The sequence below is a fragment of the Gorilla gorilla genome, chromosome 4, assembly GCF_029281585.2.
Source record: "Gorilla gorilla gorilla isolate KB3781 chromosome 4, NHGRI_mGorGor1-v2.1_pri, whole genome shotgun sequence".
In the NCBI taxonomy this organism is placed as follows: Eukaryota; Metazoa; Chordata; class Mammalia; order Primates; family Hominidae; genus Gorilla; species Gorilla gorilla.
Window position 1 is genome coordinate 52863663 of NC_073228.2, and position 18766 is coordinate 52882428.

The 18766-nt window shown below is 57.1% G+C and overlaps 1 protein-coding gene across 2 annotated transcripts; it reads left to right on the forward strand.

Annotated features, from left to right (window-relative positions):
- Positions 1-6558: 6558 nt before the first annotated feature.
- NEUROD2 (neuronal differentiation 2) lies at positions 6559-10825 on the forward strand. Of its 2 annotated transcripts, none has more exons than XM_004041812.5 (2): positions 6559-6873; positions 7997-10825. In XM_004041812.5, exon 2 carries the CDS (start codon positions 8002-8004, stop codon positions 9148-9150), a length of 1149 nt encoding a protein of 382 aa, XP_004041860.1. In that variant the 5' UTR covers positions 6559-6873; positions 7997-8001; the 3' UTR covers positions 9151-10825. The 2 variants fall into 2 exon arrangements, with proteins under 2 accessions (XP_004041860.1, XP_055244230.1); XM_055388255.2 differs by lacking the exon at positions 6559-6873 and adding an exon at positions 7386-7818.
- The last annotated feature ends 7941 nt before the right edge of the window (positions 10826-18766 follow it).

The window sequence follows — 18766 nt, forward strand, 5'->3', positions numbered from 1 at the left end:
TTGGAGCTGCTGAGGGCACAGATAAAAGCAGCAGCCAAATCAGGGGTGTTCCTAAAGAGCATGGCCTCATCTTAGGGACACTGGGAGCCATGGAAGGCACCAGAGTAGGCAAATACCATGTTTGCATGGTATTTGCATTTTGGATAGGATGTGCAGGGTGGGTAGCCTTGGTCCCGTGAGGTAAGCCAGAGGAGCAAGGGCCCTTAAGAAGTCAGGGCCAGCTGGGCACAGTGGCTCACGCCTGTAATCCCAGCACTTTTGGAGGCCGAGGCGGGCGGATCTCCTGAGGGTGGGAGTTCGAGATCAGCCTGACCAACATGGAGAAACACCATCTCCACTAAAAATACACAAAATTAACCGGGCATGGTGGTGCATGCCTGTAATTCCAGCTACTCGGGAGGCTGAGGCAGGAGAATCGCTTGAACCCAGGAGGCGGAGGTTGCGGTGAGCCAAGATCGCGCCATTGCACTCCAGCCTGGGCAACAAGAGTGAAACTCCGTCTCAAAAAAAAAAAAAAAAAAAGAAGTCAGGGCCAACTTCCCGGAGGAGGAGGGCCTGGGCCAGGCCCATAAGGCTGAAGGGTTCTGAGATACTGGGGAGCAGCATCAGCAGAGATGCAGCAGCGGGAGCAGGACGCAGCTGTGTCCCTGGACCTCATCTCTCCTCAGAGTGCCCCATGCAGGGCAAGAGTGTCGTGGGGTAAGAAGGAGGGGTCTCTGAGCCTGCTGAAAGGTGAAGGTGTGGGGACCAAGCAGGGGGCCCACAGCAGGGCAGGCCCTGTGGCCTCAGGATCATGGCCTGGTACCAGGGAGCAAGAGTCTGGCAGTCCCAGGCTCAACCTCCTCGCCCTACTTTGGGGGGAATCTGTGACCCCCATCCCAAGTCCACCTCCTCAGACTACAATTTGTGCAAAAGGCAAGGGAAGGGGCTGAGGACTCTGGGCTTGACCGGGACCCTTAGCCTTTCTGCTTTAGGAGAGTCTCAGGAGAAAAGTTCCAGGACCCAAAGTCTCTGGCCCAGCTGGGCATTAATGCAACAAGCATTTATTAAGCACCAACTCAGTGAGAGCTATGTGTGTGGCACCAGGCAGGTTGAATCAGCCCCAGGCATGGACCTGGGAAGGACTGCCTGGCATAAAGGGTGCAGACTCTTTCTTGGGCTTTTTTTTTTTTTTTTTAAGAGGCGGGAGTCTCACTATGTTGCCCAGCATGAAGCATGAGACTAAAGAGATACAGAACAAGTCGTCACCAGGGTCCAGGCAAGGAGACAGATGGGTAAATGGGTCCTTCTAACAAAGGGTGGTAAGCTCCCCTGCCTGGGGAGGTCAGGGAAGGCTCCCAGGAGGAGGTGTCCAGGAAGCATCTTAGTGAGGAATGAGAATGCATTTGACCAAAGGGAAACTCAGAGACCAGTGCCCATCAGGGAAAGAGCTCTTCTCAGAAAAACAGGGTTCAGAGGCCAGAAGTCAAAGGTTACGGGAGCAAAGGTCACGCCACCTTTAGAGCAAGGAAACAATTCAGAGGGGGCTGGCTTTGGTGCAGGACTGGCGGGTCTCCTCTATCCATCCTTTGTCCCTGAGTGGGGGTGGGACAGGGGGACAAGGATGCAACAGAGGTCTGACCTCGGTCTCTCAGCATCAGGCTGGTCCCACCCATCTTTGGGTGGGGTCTAGGCCCACAGTGGGAGCCCAGGGAGCAGGCAGAGGAAGTTGAAGAGAATCCTGGCGGTGAGTGGAGGTCAGGACAGGAGGTCAGCACGGAGGAGGGGGCTACACCTCACTGGCCCTGCCCTCCCCTCCCCCATGGCACCACAAGGCACGCAGCCGCATATCACCCGTGCCAGCCCTCACCTCCCGGCAACGTCGCCGCATTCTCAGCCACGCCATCTGGCGTGCCCGCCGCTCCCCGGCATACTGCGGCGGGCGGGGAGGAGGGGGCAGTGGGGCAGGTGCCCACCCCAGAGCCAGGAAGAAGCTGCAGGTCCCCCTCCCCCAGCATCCTTTGGACTTGATGTGGGGCAGGGGCTGGGGAGGGAGGTGGCAGGTGCTCTGATGCTTTAGGAGGAATCTTCGAGCATCCTGAACTGCTGGAACACTGCTGGGCAGTGCCAGCCTGCCCCCTCCCTTTCCTCCTCCCCCCATAGCACGGCTAATGGCAGGAACACAGGTCCCTCAAGGATCTCCAAATTCCTGCCCTTCCCCTCAAATCTGAGGAGGGGGGTGAGAAGACAGGTGGCCCCCTCCCTCACCATGCTCCCAAGCTCGCTGGGTTCTCACCTGCTGGCCCCACTCAGCCCAGAGAGGCCGCAGGAGGTAGATAGATGTGTGGCTGAGGCCAGGGGCTGGACACCTGGGTTTGATCCACCTGCCGCCCCTCTCCCTGCCTGGAGCTTTGGTGGGAAATGAAGTCTCCTTCAGCACATTTGCCCCCACCAATCTTATTGAGGGGGTGGTGACTGGCTAGCTGTCTTTCTGGGTGTCAGAATGGAGTGGAGCAGTTAAAGATTTATGTATGTATTTTGGTGGAGCGGGGGTATAACAAGAGCAGTTTCTAGAACACTCTTCCTGTCCCCTGAGCAAGAGTCCCCCAGACTGCTCAGGTATGACCTCCCACCTCCCCTCCACACACACTCTGCCCCCCTCACCCCTGCCCCCAGGACCTGAGCCTGTACAAAATGGCCGCCACCCCTCTGAGGCAGCCATTTTAGGTGCCCAGACTGTGGCCTCCCTTGGGATGGGGCTATGTCTCCATGGGAACCTCAGGCCCCCTAGCTCCCAGCTCCTTCCAAGAGGAGTGGGCAGCAGCAATGGGGGCCTTCCAGGCCTGGCTGAGGTGCCCATCACTCCCTTTTTTCTCTCAGAGACCTGGAGGGGACCAGGCCCCTCACCAACTCCCTTCCCCCAATGCCAGGGGGAGGAACAGATGGCATCTCTGGGTGTCCTTCTCCTTCCGTCTCCTTCCTTCCATTTCTGGCTCTTTCTGTCTCTCCGTCACTGCATCTCTGCATCTCTGGTGCACAGAGAGGCGCGCGTATGTCCCTGCGTGTTCATGCTTACTTGTGTGTATGTGAACACACGTGTTGTGCCTCTTTCAAGCCCATGTCTGAAGCAGGCCCATCCCACACCTCCCTCTGTTCCAATTTTCCCCTGGTTTTTATTGTATCTTCTAAAAAAAAGTTGAAATGTGTCGAGTGAGAAAAACTTGTTCCATTTTTCTGAAGGAAGAAAAGACAGGGGCAGGAGACAGAGCGAAAGGGATGAAGTCCCCAGGTGCACACCCCCAACCTCAGACCTCCTTCTCTGAGTGACTGAGGGGAGCTTCTCAGACCCAGAGAGTTGAGGTCATTCCTGACAGGTGGCCGGAAGGGTGGCAGGAACCCCCCAACCAAGGGCTCCCCTATCCTGAACAAGTTTTTGCCTCCTGCCTGTGAGACCCCTGAAGGGTTTAACCCAGCCCTCAGGGTCCAAGGGAGAAGGCAGGGAGAGAGAACTTTCTCCCCTAAGGAAGCATTTATTCACTTATTCATCCATTCACTCGCCCATCAATTCAACAAAAATTCAATTTCTATATAGACCAAGCATTCTGAATGTGTATGGGGAGGGGTATGAGCAAAAAAATTAATATTGTAAAGCATTTTACAGTTCCCAAGGTGTTTTAATTAAGAGTTGGCATTTATTGGAGGCTCATTCATGGAATGGATTATCCCATTTAGTATTAACAACAGCCTTATGAAGGTGTAGCATAATTTATCCCATTTTACAGATGAGGAAATCAAGACCAAGAGATGTTATATAACTTGCTCAAAGCATTCAGCATTATTATTTTTTTTTTTTTTTGAGACAAGGTCTGGCTCTATCACCCAGGCTGGAGTTCAGTGGCGTGATCACAGCTCTCTGCAACCTCCGCCTCCCGGTCTCAAGCGATCCTCTCACCTCAGCCTCCCGAGTAGCTGGAACTACAGGCATGTGCTGCCATGCCTGGCTAATTTTTGTTTTTTAGGCAGAGGCAGGGTTTCACAATGCTGCCCAGGCTGGTCTCGAACTTGTGAGCTGAAGGGATCTGCTGGCCTCAGCCTCCCAAACTGCTGGTATTACAGGTGTGAGCCACCATGCCGGGCCCCGCATTTTTTTTTTTTTTTGAGATGGAGTCTCACTCTGTCGCCCAGGCTGGAGTGCAGTGGCGTGATCTCGGCTCACTGCAAGCTCCGCCTCCCGTGTTCACGCCATTCTCCTGCCTCAGCCTCCCGAGTAGCTGGGACTACAGGCGCCCGCCACCATGCCCTGCTAATTTTTTGTATTTTTAGTAGAGATGGGTTTTCACCGTGTTAGCCAGGATGGTCTCGATCTCCTGACCTCGTGATCCACCCGCCTCGGCCTCCCAAAGTGCTGGGATTACAGGCGTGAGCCACCATGCCTGGCTGGGACCAACATTTTTTTAAGTTGGTAATGGGGTTGGCCAGGAATCAGAAGCCCAGAGCATGGGCATGTAATTGAAATATCACAGAGCCAGGAGACTCCAGGAAAAAGGCTACTAGTCAGGATTGAGGACCCTGCTTCAGTAAAGGGATTGCAAAGCCTTGGAGGCTGTGCCCAAACTTGGTGGAGGCTGGCCAGCACTCCTGAGTCTCTGCCCTACCTGAAGCCCATCCTTTGGCCTCTTTCTCTGCCATGCCCAGAATCTCCCCACCACGACTATCTGCCAGAGATGGGATTCGCCTTGCAGACCCGGGATTCGTGAATGAGGGGAAGCATGGTAGGCTTATTTTTAGAGACCACTGAGGCAGATTGTGGGCTGATAAGTGGAGTACTGGCCTGTGGGTCAAGTGCCTGAATTCTAGGCCCAGTTCTGTGTTTCCCCTGTGTGTTCCTAGGCAGGTCAGTTTCCCTCCGTGGTCCTCTGTAAGATGAGGAGTTGGAGAGGTACATTCTCAGGCTACTTTCAACTCCCGGCCAAGTGACTCCGAGAGTCCCAGGCAGCACCAGCACCCCTATCTCCAAGGCCTCCTGATGTGTGTCTCTATTTAGAACTTAATCCAACCTACCCAACATCAGATCAGTGTCTTACCAGCCCAGGGTCCCTGGGGAGCCTCCTAGAGGGAGAGAGCCCTGCCCACCCAGATTGAGGGTAAAGGCCTCCCTGTGCTCATTTTTGTACCACCACAGTGCTTGGCACATGGTAGACATCAAAATGTGTGTGCTGAAAGTATAATTGAAGTTGTGTATATATGTCAGCTAGAGTGTCTGGAGGGGCAGAAATGTGGGTCTAAAACATACAAATGCTCCAAATGGGGTGTGGGCAAGGGTCTGTCTACACCAAGCTGTGATTACCTGCTCACATACATGTGTCTATCTGAGTAGGGGTATGTTATCTATTTTTCTACACCACAGGGTGAGGAACAGGTATATGTGTGCATGTGTATGCATCCGTGTGTGTGTGTATGTGTGTGTGCATGAGTGTGTGTGTGTGTCCAAAGCCACCTCTTCAACCTGTGCCATTTGTATCTGTGTCTGGCCCAATGAGAGTGTTGAAAGGTGAGCCACAAGATAAAACAGCAACTTCCTACCTTCCTTATCAAGACAGCTGTCTGACCTACCTCCCCTTGGCCACTCTTGGGATTACTGGGGTTGGCTTCAGTATTTTCAGATTTTTCAGAAGGGGAGGAGAATGCTTGAGTCTCATCCAGGAACTTAGGCAGTTCTCAGCACTGCCTGCTCCTCCTCCCTCAAATAACCAAGTCTGAAGACCAGGAGAGAAAGCCGCTGGTGGACTGGTCACCTGTCTGGCAGTGGGAGGAGGAGAGTGAGAGGTTTCTAGGTTAGGAATCCAGACTTAGACCCTCCCCTCCACCCCCAGATGGGTGGTGCACAGGCTCATCTCGCGGCCCCTCCCCACTCCACCCTAGCATGGATACGCCCCCAACAACCAAGGAAAGATCTCCCATCGGCTGACTCCACAGATACACACATGTCCCCACAGACACACACACGCCCATGCAGAGGCACAGACATCCAGGCACATCTTTCCCTTTCTCTGTCTTTCCCTTGGTTTGAATTTCGTTTAGCCACATATGTTGTGTGTGCGTGAGGGTGGGTGGGGGAGGGGCAGACAGGGATGAGGGATGGCATGGTGCCAACATCTACCTATGGGGCTCGGGCCAGGGACGCCCCTTACAGCCATCCTGGGAGGGGGTCTCAGCTGTCCCTTTGTGGCCAAGGGGACCCTCCTGGGGGGAGTGGGGGGCAAGCACAGAGGTCCTTTCTCCCCAACCCGGGGTCTGGTCCCTGACCCACCTTGGGGGCCTGCAGGCGAGGAAATGGACAGAGCGGGACCCTGAGGGAGCATAGAATTGGCCACCACGAGCCCCCAGTGTCCAGCCTTGCCACCCCATTGTTCCCGTGTGGGGGGCTCTATATACAGGGGGGCAACTCCTCCCACCTTCCTCTCAATCCCTGCTTTCCCTGCGTTGGGCGGGGAGGGGAGGGCGGCAGAAATATTTATTTATTTCCTTTATTTATTTAATTTTTTTTTTTTGGAGTAGAGAGTGACAGATGGCGGCGGGTCCCGGGGGAGCCGGCTCTCCCCCAGTGCAGACGCATGCCAATCACCGTCTCTCATGTGATAGCTGCTGCCCGTGACGTGCCAAGCCCATATGGCCTGGCATAGAGGCTGGTACCCCGCCTGGTAGAGATGCCACACTCGCTCCGCGGTTCGCATGGCGCTCTGAAGACGCCGGCGCCCGCCGCCTTGAGGAGCCGCTGCCCCCGCTCCCTGAAGATGGGGGAACAATGAAATAAGCGAGAAGATCCCTCTTCTCCCCCCTCTCTCTTGCCCCCTCCCCCCCTCCCCTCCCCTCTCCCCTTGACTCCTCTCCGAGGTAAGTTGTCCGAAAGGGAGCGAGATCTGACCCGCCGGTTGGGAGGGGGGGCGGCAGCTTCGGCCGACAAGAGGGTCCTCAAATACCTCCTTCCTGGGATGATGCCCCCCTCATTGGGTGGGCATCGGAGGCGCCCCAGGTTCTCTCTCCCTTAGGGGCTGCAGCCCAGGGGGCTGCAGAGGAGGTGTCTCTGCCTGCGATGGGCTCGGTGGAGGGGGAAGGCAGGATCACGGAGGGGGATATGCGAAGAGGCCGAGACGGAGGACCCCTCCATGGTTGTCCCAAAAAGCCTGCCACCTTTCCCCACTACCGAAAAAAGGGAAGCAAACAAACGAATTTGGATTTTCCCCCCATCAATCCCAAAATACAACGAGATCTGAAGAGCCTTGTGGGAGGGAGTCAGCTTGAAGGGGGAAGGGGGTCCCTGACCGCAGAGGGGACGGACTGGGCTCGCTTCTCTCAGTCTCCTCCCCACGCCCCGCTGCTTCAGTCCTCGCCGCCCAGAGCCGGCTCCGGGAGCTGGGGACGCATCGGCTAGAGGAGACGATCCTCCCGCCTCTGGAATTGGGGGTGCGGGGGTGGGGGCCGAGCAAGGGGCGGCGCGCAGCCAAGTTGCAAATTGGATTAGGGAGCGTGGGGGTGAGAGCCACGGGAGGGGTGAGGGAGCTGGGCCGGGGGGCCCGGGCCGCGAGAGCGCGGAGCGGGGCAGCTGTCCCCACCGGCGGCCGACCAGCCTCTCTCCACCGCCAGGAGAGAACGGGCTTTCAGGGCGAGCACGCCGCCTCCCCTGGCAAAGATATCTGGTCCCTAAAACCCCCACCCGGTCCCCGCCCTGACCCTGAGAAGAAGCAGGCGCGGGGAGCAGCCCCCCATTCAAGCGAGGGGCGGAGCCGGGGCCCAGCGCCGGGGAGAGGGCCTGGGCCGAGATCCCAGGCCGGCAGCCGGGTAGGGCTGGGCCGGCTCTGGGCGGGGCAGGCGGCGGAGGTGGGCATCCAGGGTAGCCTAGGCAGGAGCCCGCACGAGACTCGGGGGTGGAGGAGGGTTGTGGGGGGGCGTCGGTACCCCAGCGCGCCCCTCACTTTGTGCTATCTGTCTCCCCTTCCCGCCCGCGGGGCGCCCTCAGGCACCATGCTGACCCGCCTGTTCAGCGAGCCCGGCCTTCTCTCGGACGTGCCCAAGTTCGCCAGCTGGGGCGACGGCGAAGACGACGAGCCGAGGAGCGACAAGGGCGACGCGCCGCCACCGCCACCGCCTGCGCCCGGGCCAGGGGCTCCGGGGCCAGCCCGGGCGGCCAAGCCAGTCCCTCTCCGTGGAGAAGAGGGGACGGAGGCCACGTTGGCCGAGGTCAAGGAGGAAGGCGAGCTGGGGGGAGAGGAGGAGGAGGAAGAGGAGGAGGAAGAAGGACTGGACGAGGCGGAGGGCGAGCGGCCCAAGAAGCGCGGGCCCAAGAAGCGCAAGATGACCAAGGCGCGCTTGGAGCGCTCCAAGCTTCGGCGGCAGAAGGCGAACGCGCGGGAGCGCAACCGCATGCACGACCTGAACGCAGCCCTGGACAACCTGCGCAAGGTGGTGCCCTGCTACTCCAAGACGCAGAAGCTGTCCAAGATCGAGACGCTGCGCCTAGCCAAGAACTATATCTGGGCGCTCTCGGAGATCCTGCGCTCCGGCAAGCGGCCAGACCTAGTGTCCTACGTGCAGACTCTGTGCAAGGGTCTGTCGCAGCCCACCACCAATCTGGTGGCCGGCTGTCTGCAGCTCAACTCTCGCAACTTCCTCACGGAGCAAGGCGCCGACGGTGCCGGCCGCTTCCACGGCTCGGGCGGCCCGTTCGCCATGCACCCCTACCCGTACCCGTGCTCGCGCCTGGCGGGCGCACAGTGCCAGGCGGCCGGCGGCCTGGGCGGCGGCGCGGCGCACGCCCTGCGGACCCACGGCTACTGCGCCGCCTACGAGACGCTGTATGCGGCGGCAGGCGGTGGCGGCGCGAGCCCGGACTACAACAGCTCCGAGTACGAGGGCCCGCTCAGCCCCCCGCTCTGTCTCAATGGCAACTTCTCACTCAAGCAGGACTCCTCGCCCGACCACGAGAAAAGCTACCACTACTCTATGCACTACTCGGCGCTGCCCGGTTCGCGGCCCACGGGCCACGGGCTAGTCTTCGGCTCGTCGGCTGTGCGCGGGGGCGTCCACTCGGAGAATCTCTTGTCTTACGATATGCACCTTCACCACGACCGGGGCCCCATGTACGAGGAGCTCAATGCGTTTTTTCATAACTGAGACTTCGCGCCGGCTCCCTTCTTTTTCTTTTGCCTTTGCCCGCCCCCCTGTCCCCAGCCCCCAGAGCGCAGGGACACCCCCACCTACCCCGGCGCCGGGCGCGGGGAGCGGGCCACTGGTCCTGCCGCTCTCCTGGGGCAGCGCAGTCCTGTTACCTGTGGGTGGCCCGTCCCAGGGGCCTCGCTTCCCCCAGGGGACTCGCCTTCTCTCTCCCCAAGGGGTTCCCTCCTCCTCTCTCCCAAGGAGTGCTTCTCCAGGGACCTCTCTCCGGGGGCTCCCTGGAGGCACCCCTCCCCCATTCCCAATATCTTCGCTGAGGTTTCCTCCTCCCCCTCCTCCCTGCAGGCCCAAGGCGTTGGTAAGGGGGCAGCTGAGCAATGGAACGCGTTTCCCCGTCTCATTATTATTTTAAAAACAGACACCCAGCTGCCGAGGCAAAAAGGAGCCAGGCGTTCCCTCTTTCCTGAAGAGGGTAGAAGTCAGGGCGCCGGAGCCCGGGCCTGGAACGCCCTCACCCCCAACCTCCAGTCTCCGCGTTTTGCGATTTTAATTTTGGCGGGAGGGGAAGTGGATTGAGAGGAAAGAGAGAGGCCAAGACAATTTGTAACTAGAATCCGTTTTTCCCTTTTCCTTTTTTTAAACAAACAAACATACAAAAAAAAAAAAAAAAAAAAAAAAAAAGCTAAGAGGCGACGGAAGCCGAACGCAGAGTCCGGATCGGAGAGAAAACGCAGTAAGGACTTTTAGAAGCAATAAAAGGCAAAAAAAACAAAAAACAAAACAAAAAACAAAAAAAAAACCCACTACTACCAATAATCAAAGACACAAATATCTATGCAAGGAGGCTCCACTGAGCCTCGCGGCCCGGCCCGGCCCCGGGATGCCCCGCCCGGCCTGCGGGCCGCCCCGCCCGAGCGCGGATCTGTGCACTTTGGTGAAGTGGGGGCCCGCGCCGCCCCCTCCCCCTCCCCAGGTTCTTACAATCAGTGACTCGGAGATTTGGGGCCCCAGTGCCACTGCCCTCCCCCGCCCCGTCCCCGTTGTGCGTCATGCTGTTTTTTAAAAACCTGTTTCCAAATTTGTATGGAATGGCAAACTGTTGGGGGGTCGGTTTGGGGAGGGAGGGTTTGCATGAAAGACACACGCACACCACACCGCACGCACAAGCAGGCCCGGCGCCGGCGTCCGGGGGGCAGAAGGAGGTGAGCTCGCCGGCTCCTCCTCCCCGCGGCCATTCTGTCCCCTCCTGGGGTGAGGGGTGGGGATGGAGACCTGGGGGCAGTCCAACCCCTGCCCGGACTGTGCCTCGGTGGGTGCCAGGCGCCCGGCGATTTCCGGTGTCTGGAGAGAGTATTTTTTGGTCCAAGGAGTCCTCCTGGCTTTAGCTGGTGGGTGGGCGGGGAGAGGTCTGAGGGCTCCTACTGGAGGTTCCCCCAAAAGGGGGCAAAATGAGACCCTCTGCCCACCGGAGGCAGGGGATCAGGCATCCAAATACACGATGCAAAAATGCAAACCCACAGGCGACACACCCACACACTCACCCACACACACGCAATTTTACCTTCCTCTTGTAGCGAAGATGAAACTCCCGTCGGACACCCGAAGTGCATTGCGTGTTTCTGTTCAGTTTAATGACGATTAATAAATATTTATGTAAATGAGATGCAAAGCCGGACCGGTTTCTCACGGTGGCCTCATTTCATTGAGGGGGGAGAGAAGGTTTGAGCTGGGGCTGGGGTGATGAAGGCAGAGTGTCAAGTGACTGTGCAGAGGCCAAACAGAGGGACCCTGGACATTCTTGGGTAGTATTCTCTCCCTAACCAACCCCCATACACGCACTGGGCTATACTAGCTACCCCTCCCAGACCCAACCCAGGCTCGCACCTTCCCAGCACTAAAGCACTGATATCCTTACACTTCTTCATTCCTGAACATGCACAGGCACCTCCCTTGAAAACAAAATACCTTTTCATCACTGAAAAATGATCAAGTTGGGAACAGCCGGTCATTTTACAACTCTCTGCCCACTGTTGCAAAAAGCAAGTGGGCAGAGACAAAGAGACAACCATTTGAATCAGACAGGGGTATTTTTAAACAAAACAAAACAAAATAAAACATTATAAGGTCATGAAGATGAAATATTAATGAGGGAGGCCCGTTTTTCATCTTAAAATTGTATTTCGGTGGACTCAGGGGAATCGGCCATTTTGGTCTCAGGAATGTTGACATGTTTAGGGGTGTGGACAAGGTTGGAGGAACACCCCTAGAGGTCTGTGAGGTGGCTGAGTCTGGGCGCCCACCCAGTAGAGAGGAGCCTAACCATGTATTCCCTGGGACAGGGCAGCAGGCACCCACCCAGTCCAAATCTGGGCTGATTTCTTCCTGTCTGGTACTGTTCTGAACAGAGGGAACTCTAAGGGCTTAGAAGGGAGGAAGGGCACTGGATGAGCATCTCCTGCTCAGACAATGTGGCCTCACAATTCTTTTTTCTCTGAACCTGAGAGGCAGGGGCAGCTCTTAACTGACTTCCCTGATAGAGTCCCTCCTACTCCCCCTGCTCAGCCCTCAGTGCATGCTGTAGCCCTAGAATATTTGAAGAGGGTTCTGAGCCCCAAAGACTCCCATCCTAAAGCCTGAACACATTTAGGAGTCCCCCAAAGAGGCTGTTTCTGATGCTGCTCATTTAAATGATTTCTCCAAACACTGTGGCTCGTTTTAGGGCTGAAATGGGGTTTGTAGTGTTGGGGTTGAGGATTAAGGTCAGGCATGCAAAGGCTTTTAAAGGTTGGGTCCAAGAACCCAAAATAATATCTCCCTGACAAGCAGGAAAGAGAAAGATTGTTGAAGAAGGAAGTCCTACATATTGAAGGGTGGATCAAATTATACTCTGAACTTGAGCTCATTGCATCCCCTAAATGTCTGTCCTCAAATCTCTTCTGTCCCCCAGTAGAAAGAATACCCTCCCGGTGGTCAGGACAGCTGTCGGCAGAGGCGCCAAGGCCAGGAGCTGTCCACTGTGGCATGCTGACCCTCGTCTAGTGTCTTTTCTTCTGGCTGCAGAGGGAGGTCCATTTGCCTGACCCAGGGGAGCATGGAGCAGGAGGCCCTTTCCAATGCTGCACTGGAATTCTCCAGCAGTTTTCAGAACATTTACCAGCATTCTTTCAAAATTTCACTGCCTTCTCTGGAATTCTCCCGGCATCGCCTCTCTAGAGTGAGATCACAGACTAGGGCCTTCATCCCCCGGATGTGTCCCTGTCTTCAGCATCTTATAAACCTCTGAATCACTCCTATTCATGGAAGAAAGGAGTTGGCCCATCTTCCTTCCCCCTCACTTATTGCAGGGAGTGTAGAGCAAGGCACATATCCCAGATCCTAACCTGCAAAAGTCTGATCTGCACTCATGGCGTGGGTCAAGGCCTGGCAGGGGCAACTGCACAGAAAAGGAACTTGGCACTTATCCCGAGGCCTGATTCTTATCCTGCCCTGAGAACAAGGTTAATTGGGCTTCTCCCCTACTCAGTCAGTTTCCTAGAACCCGCTCAGAAGTCCAGAGCTGGGCGGGATCCAGGTGGCTTGGGGCCTGAAGCAAAGGACCCCTCCATGTGGCTCTCCTGGCCAGACCACAGACTTCTTTCTATGCATTGTTCTTCAGCTACCCTACGTGGCTCAATTCTGTTTTTGAAGCCAGATTCCAGCCCTTTTAGAAAGATGCTGACGACTCTTGGGCCTCTGTGAGCTGTGATCACATTGGGTGGGGGTGCACAGGTCCCTTTTGGGACAGAAATCCCCCCCGAGTGACTCAGCTTCTGGTGAATCCCGGCATCCACACCAGTCGCCCCTTTCCCGATTTCTGACCCTTCCCCCCACATTCCCTGCACTCTGGCTGGCTCTAGCCTCTCATCACCCTCCTCCCCAGTGCTCAACTTCCCTGGCGAGATGGGGTGATGAGCAGGAGAAGAAGATGTGCGCGGACAAGCGGCCCCAAACGTCCCCTCCCAGGTCTCTTTCTCTTGCTTGCTCTCCCGCCTGCGCACACACACCCAGAGATGCTCCAAGAACAGAAACAGGGGAGGGAGGAGGAGAGGGGCCAGCGCTGTTCCTGGCCTGGGGAGAAGGCACAGAGAGGACGCCCTTCTTGCCCTAGCCTCAGCGGCAGGATCTCCAAGCGCCCACCAGCCGGCTCAGCTCAACCCCTGGGCCGCTGAACCCGACGGCTGGATCCAAGTTCAATCAGGAGGACATCTTCCTCTTGATTTTCCAGACCCCATTCCAAGTCCAGCATTTGGAAGATGACAGAGAAAAAGAGGTATCTCCGAGTCCAGGCCATTTGCCCATCTGGCGGGAAAGGGAAGGAAAGCAGTTACTCCCTGTCCCTTCACTGTTGAGCTCCATTCCTGTCCCTTCACTGTTGAGCTGCGTTCCAGCCATGACTCGGACAGTGAGCCATGGACCCCCAGTGAACCCCCAGCCCTGATTTTGTGACTCGGGGAGACAGCCCGATAAATCACTGGGGGACACCGACCCCCATGAGGATCAGTGGCAGGAAAACCCTGACACTCTGGAAGCTCCACGGGGCTGTGCCTGCTTCTCTCTTTCCCTTTCATGGGAAAGTCCACAAGCTGGTGGATACAAGAATTTCTGGGCAGAGGTCAGAGATTTCGTTCTCTCTTGGCAACCTTTGCTTCCTCCTCTTCCCCAGAATCATTGACAGGAATTCACCTGCTCTGAGGAGAGCCATTGATTTGAGGGGGGATTGAGACTAAGGTATGGTTCTAGATTCCGCAGTTTAGTCCTTAAGGAATCTAGGGAGAAAGAGAAGGCAGAAGCCAGGACTGAGCAGCTTTAGCCTGACCTACGCTCCCAACCCCTCCATGACAACAGAGGGGCAGCGCGGAGGGACTGCATCTGACCTGCTCCAGTGTGCTCAAAGGAGGATGCTGCTTTTTGCGAAAAGTGGGAGGGGCAGATGGGCCTCTGCTGTCAGAACAGGCTCCCCAACTCACAGCCCAAGACATTGTCATTTTTCCATCCTTCAGGGCTGGGATACCCAGGCGCTGGCCACGGGGCCAGAGCAGAAATGACACCTGAACTGTGAGAAACCTTAAAACCCTGCCCCGGTTCTGAATCCTGAAGCAACTTCTGCCTTTCTGTCCTGCAGCTTTAAAAATTCTCGACAAAGTTTCCCTGGGTGAGAAGTGGTAAGAAAGGGCGCAGCTGCCTTGGGAGGGCTGTTCTGCTCTGGAAACTTTCTCCAACCTAAAGCACTGGGGCAGGGGCGCCAGCCCTGGGAGTGTGGACGCGAGAAGAAGGCCAAGACCAGGGCTGGGTTCACAGGAAGGAGGGCAACGGATTTCAGGAGGGAGATGCGAGGAGCGGAGTCACCTTAGTTCCCTAGGGCAGGGAAGGGAAGCTGGGGCGCTCCGAGGGGAGGAGAAGAGGGAACCTCTAGGCGCCGGCCATGCCCAGGGAGCTGGGGCACAGCGTTGGGTGGAGACGCTGCCCAGATGTGAGCCAGGGTATGGCTCTAGCGCAGCCAACTCTCCTGCCCGCTCCAGCGCGGGAGCGCAGCGAGGTCTCCCCGCGCTGACAGGGGCTGCGGAGTTCCATACCAGTGTGTGTCTGGTGTTCGGGTATTTAAACCTCTCTCCCAGCCTCTGTCAGTATCTGTCTGCGTCTCATTCCTCTTTTCGGAATTAATTGAATTAGGAACGGGTCTTTCCGGGTCTCTTCCGCCTCCCGCCTGAGGCTGAGCTGGCCAGGAGGCCAAGGCTGCTAGGTCAGGTCCCACAGGGGTCGCGGGAACCCCCGAACCCCTTTGGGGACCTGCATGCCAGTTCCTACTCTTAGCCAAGTCTTCACCAAGGGCACAGCTGGGCGGGGTCTGGGCAGTTCGCCCGGTTTGGGACATCTGTTCTCGCCAGAGTCGCATTAAAAGCGAGGGGTGGGGGTGGGGGGCTCAGAACCAACCCCTCAAGCCTGAGCCGGTGCCCCCTTTCTTGACCGCAGGCGGAGGCAGGAGGGCACAACGGACTCACATAGTTTTTTCCTTCTCCCTTGGGAACAGCCCGAGAATGGGAGTGAGGGCACTGGGGCTTTCTCTCTTCCCTTCATCTCTCCCACTTCCCAATCAGATGCCACATCCAGCCTCAGTCTTGGAGGGCAGCAGGGTACCCCTGCCCCCAGGAGCCGCAGGGGAGCCCCTGGAGGGGCCCGCGCCGGGAATACCGCGGAGGCTGCCGGCCGGCCGGGCGCAGAGCGGATCCCGCTTGCAGCGAACTCGCGCTCGGCCGGGCTCCCAGGCCGAGGCTGGGGCGCGGCGCACGGGGAGGGTTAAAAACAACTCAATTAAAATATCAAAAACATTTGGGTTTATATGGAGTGGAGGGCGGTGCTTTAAAAAATATATCGGAAGAACCACAAAGAGCCAAAGCAAAACCAAACCAAAATCCTTAACTACTGATAGTCTTGTAGAAAAAGACAGAAAAATCCCGCAGACACTTCTCCCTGATACCACCACGGAAAAGCTCCCTCCTGGCCAACCTCAGCGCCCGGACGCCCCTTCACCACCCCAGAGCCCTGGCGCTGAGCCCAGGTCGCCCCCTGCCCACCCTTCGCTCGCGCGTTGGTGCCAGTCTGTGCCACTCAGCCGGTGCCCGGTGCCCGGTGCCAGGCGCGGGGGGAAGGCGGGGAGGAGCCGAGGCTCCAGCTTAAATTCCATGGCATCTGTTCATTATTATACAGTGAGGATTTTTATATGGACAGCTAAATTAAAGACAGATTTTTGCCAGAATTGCAGATCCCATAAAAATGATGACACAGGATGGGGGCTTTTTCTTTTAAAAAAAGAAAGTAAGAAAGATTAAAAAACACAACCCCACAAACCACAGCCCAAACCCCTCTGTGCCCCTCGCCTCTGTCATGACCAGTTTCCTTGCCCCCCTTTTCTTCGTCCACTAAGTAGGGATGACCAGGGAGAACCAAACCCCAGGGCTGTTCATGCCCAGCCAGCTCACAGATGCCCAGTGACCAACCAGCTCACTTCCACAGCCGCTGGCAGGGGCAGAGGCAGGACAGCCAGGTCAGGCGTGGAGGGCCAGGGTGGGACAGGAGCAGGAATGGGGTCCGCTCTGAAAGTCAACGTCAGAAAGGGACAGTAGCCAGGGAGACTTGACCTTTCTGTGTTCCTAAATCAAAGGGCAGGCTGCACTTTTGGCTGGTGGCCAAGGTTCTGGAGGCAGCCGGTGAGGACCAGGCATGCAGTGCGAACCGCTCAGGGGCACCGGACAGCATCCACTTCCCGCGCACCCACGACAAGGGCACTATAAGAACTGGGCACTCAGCACGATTTGCAATTCATGGGAGTTCTGGAATTTTGAATTTCAGAGGTTCTAGAATGCTGGAACTTGCACCTTGGTGGTGGTCTAGAACTCTCAGGGATACTGGATTTCTAGAACTACAAAAGGGTCCTGCGTGAGGGGACAGATCTCGCGGACTTTAGAGGTTCTTTCTGCCACCACTTAACTTTGAAGCTCCGTGATGATGTTGTGGGGCGCTTGGGGCCGCTGAAATGTCTGGGCAGGCAACACAAGGAGGAGAGGAAGGGGGGGCATTCATCGGGGGCACGGGGACTGTCCCCCCAAATTAATGGGAGCTTTTCTTATTTTTCTTTCTTTTTTAAAATATGTTTTCAGGGAAGAAAAATATCTGTAGAGTTCTGCGTCTTCCAGACAATTGCTCTATCTGTGTCTGTGTCTGTCTGTGACTCTGTCTGTGTAGCTGTCTGCTTGTCTCTCTCGGATTCGGAGCTGACAGAATTCATATCAGAAGAGTGAACGCAGGGACATCTGTGTGCGGAATGACTGTGCTGCTCGAACCTGCCAATCGCTCCTGGCACGAGCTGGGTAACAAATGCCTGTTACCTCGGAATGCTGGCGGGTGGGGGGAGGGCTCCTGGCACCACCCCGACTGCGAAGCCCTGCCAAGGTCCCCTCCTGCCCGCTGTGGGTCCCGCCCCCTTCCCTGAGTTGGGGGTCCGCAGAATTGGATTATTCATTAATTAGCAGTGATTAGAAAATTTGGGTGTCTCTCAGCCAGGGCCAGCCCGGTCTTCTCCACCTCCCTAATCTCAATCCCTACTCCCCTCCCGCCCTCCCCCCACGTTTTCCGGATTAACTCGGGGTTTCTACTAAGGGCAGGCAGCCAGTTGATGGTGATGGGGGGCGGCTCAGGAATGCAGGAAAAGGGGTCTGTAGAGGAAAGAATTCCGCCAAAGTTGCCAGGAGGAGTTTGTGTCGTGAAGTGTGAGGGTCTGTGTAGAGGATCTTCGTAGACGCGGTGGCTGGGATGGGCTGTAGGGTGGGGCAGAGGTCGAGAAGGACATAGACAGTGGAGAGATGGGAGTGAGGGGATGCGGGAGAAGGGAAGGAAGGAGACAAGGGAAGAGGTCCGAACAGCGCCCAGTGGTTTCCTCCGCGCTGGGAGCCGCCACTGCCACGCCGCGGGCCTCCCGGGCCTCCTGGCCCAAGCTTCCAGCCGTGCTCCCGGATCCATCACCCGGTTTTGCTATTGGGAGTTGGGGGAGGAGGAGGGCGCCACGCCACAGCCGGTGCCAGCTGCGGGGGTGGTGGGGGGAGTTATTGCGAGGAGGGGCGGAGAGCACATCTAAAATTCCGAGACATCTGTTCACCCAGGGAGGAGACACCGCGCGCAAGAAGGCTGGGCGCCCCCGCCCCATCCGCTCTGCAACTGATTGCGCCAGGCCGGGACCTCCGCACCCGAGGCCACCTACGCGGCCAGTGCGGGGAGGAGGAGAGGAGGGCGTCAACCGCGGGATCCAGCAGGGGCAGGGGGTGGGGGCGCGGGAGCTGCCGCCCCACTGATGGATTCTTAGAAGGGGAGAATCGTGGCTCTGGGGAGGGCTGTGTAGGGAAGACGTCCTGAAAGGGAGGATGTGGAGGGACGTTGGCTGAAATAGATCCCCTTCGCCAGCTCCCTCATCTCCTGCTTCCCCACCCCCTCCCACATACCAGAGCACCCACAGACACCCCCACATACACACATACACACAGACTCCAGTCAGGACACACTCGGATAGAAATCTCCAATTCCTGTGAATGCACGCAAGTCTGCATAACTGGCCCCTTTCCCACTCCATCACTTATTCATTCAAGCAACTTTATTGGGTGCCCTGTCTGTGCCAGGCCTGGGCTGGGTATCAGGAAACACCTTCCTGCCCCTCAAGACCTGGTGCGCACATTCGGATACCCAAGTGCATAGGCGCACACATTGCCCTCACACTCACCCTGACTCTTTGTTCTTATAGAGGGGTGGGAGCTGGAGGGAAGGAGTTCCACTAGCAACACACTCCACCTCCTCTGTAAGCAGCTTCACCGGGGAAATCCAGCACAGGGTCTGGGGGACCCAGCAGGGAGTCCTGAACCCACTGCCAGCCACTTGCCACTTTCTTACCTAGTCTCTATTGGCAGGAGCCCCTGCCCCAGGTTTTCCTTGAACAAGCTCCAGCCTCACTTCCCACCAAACCTCAATGACCACCCCTCTCTCTTTGGTGCCCTGGCCTGGCACCTGCCCCTCCACCAGGGCTGCCCTAGCTGGG

What these genes read in the sequence shown, in the direction of transcription:
- NEUROD2 (XM_004041812.5), top strand. Translation starts at nt 8,002, where the DNA reads ATGCTGACCCGCCTGTTCAGCGAGCCCGGCCTTCTCTCGGACGTGCCC.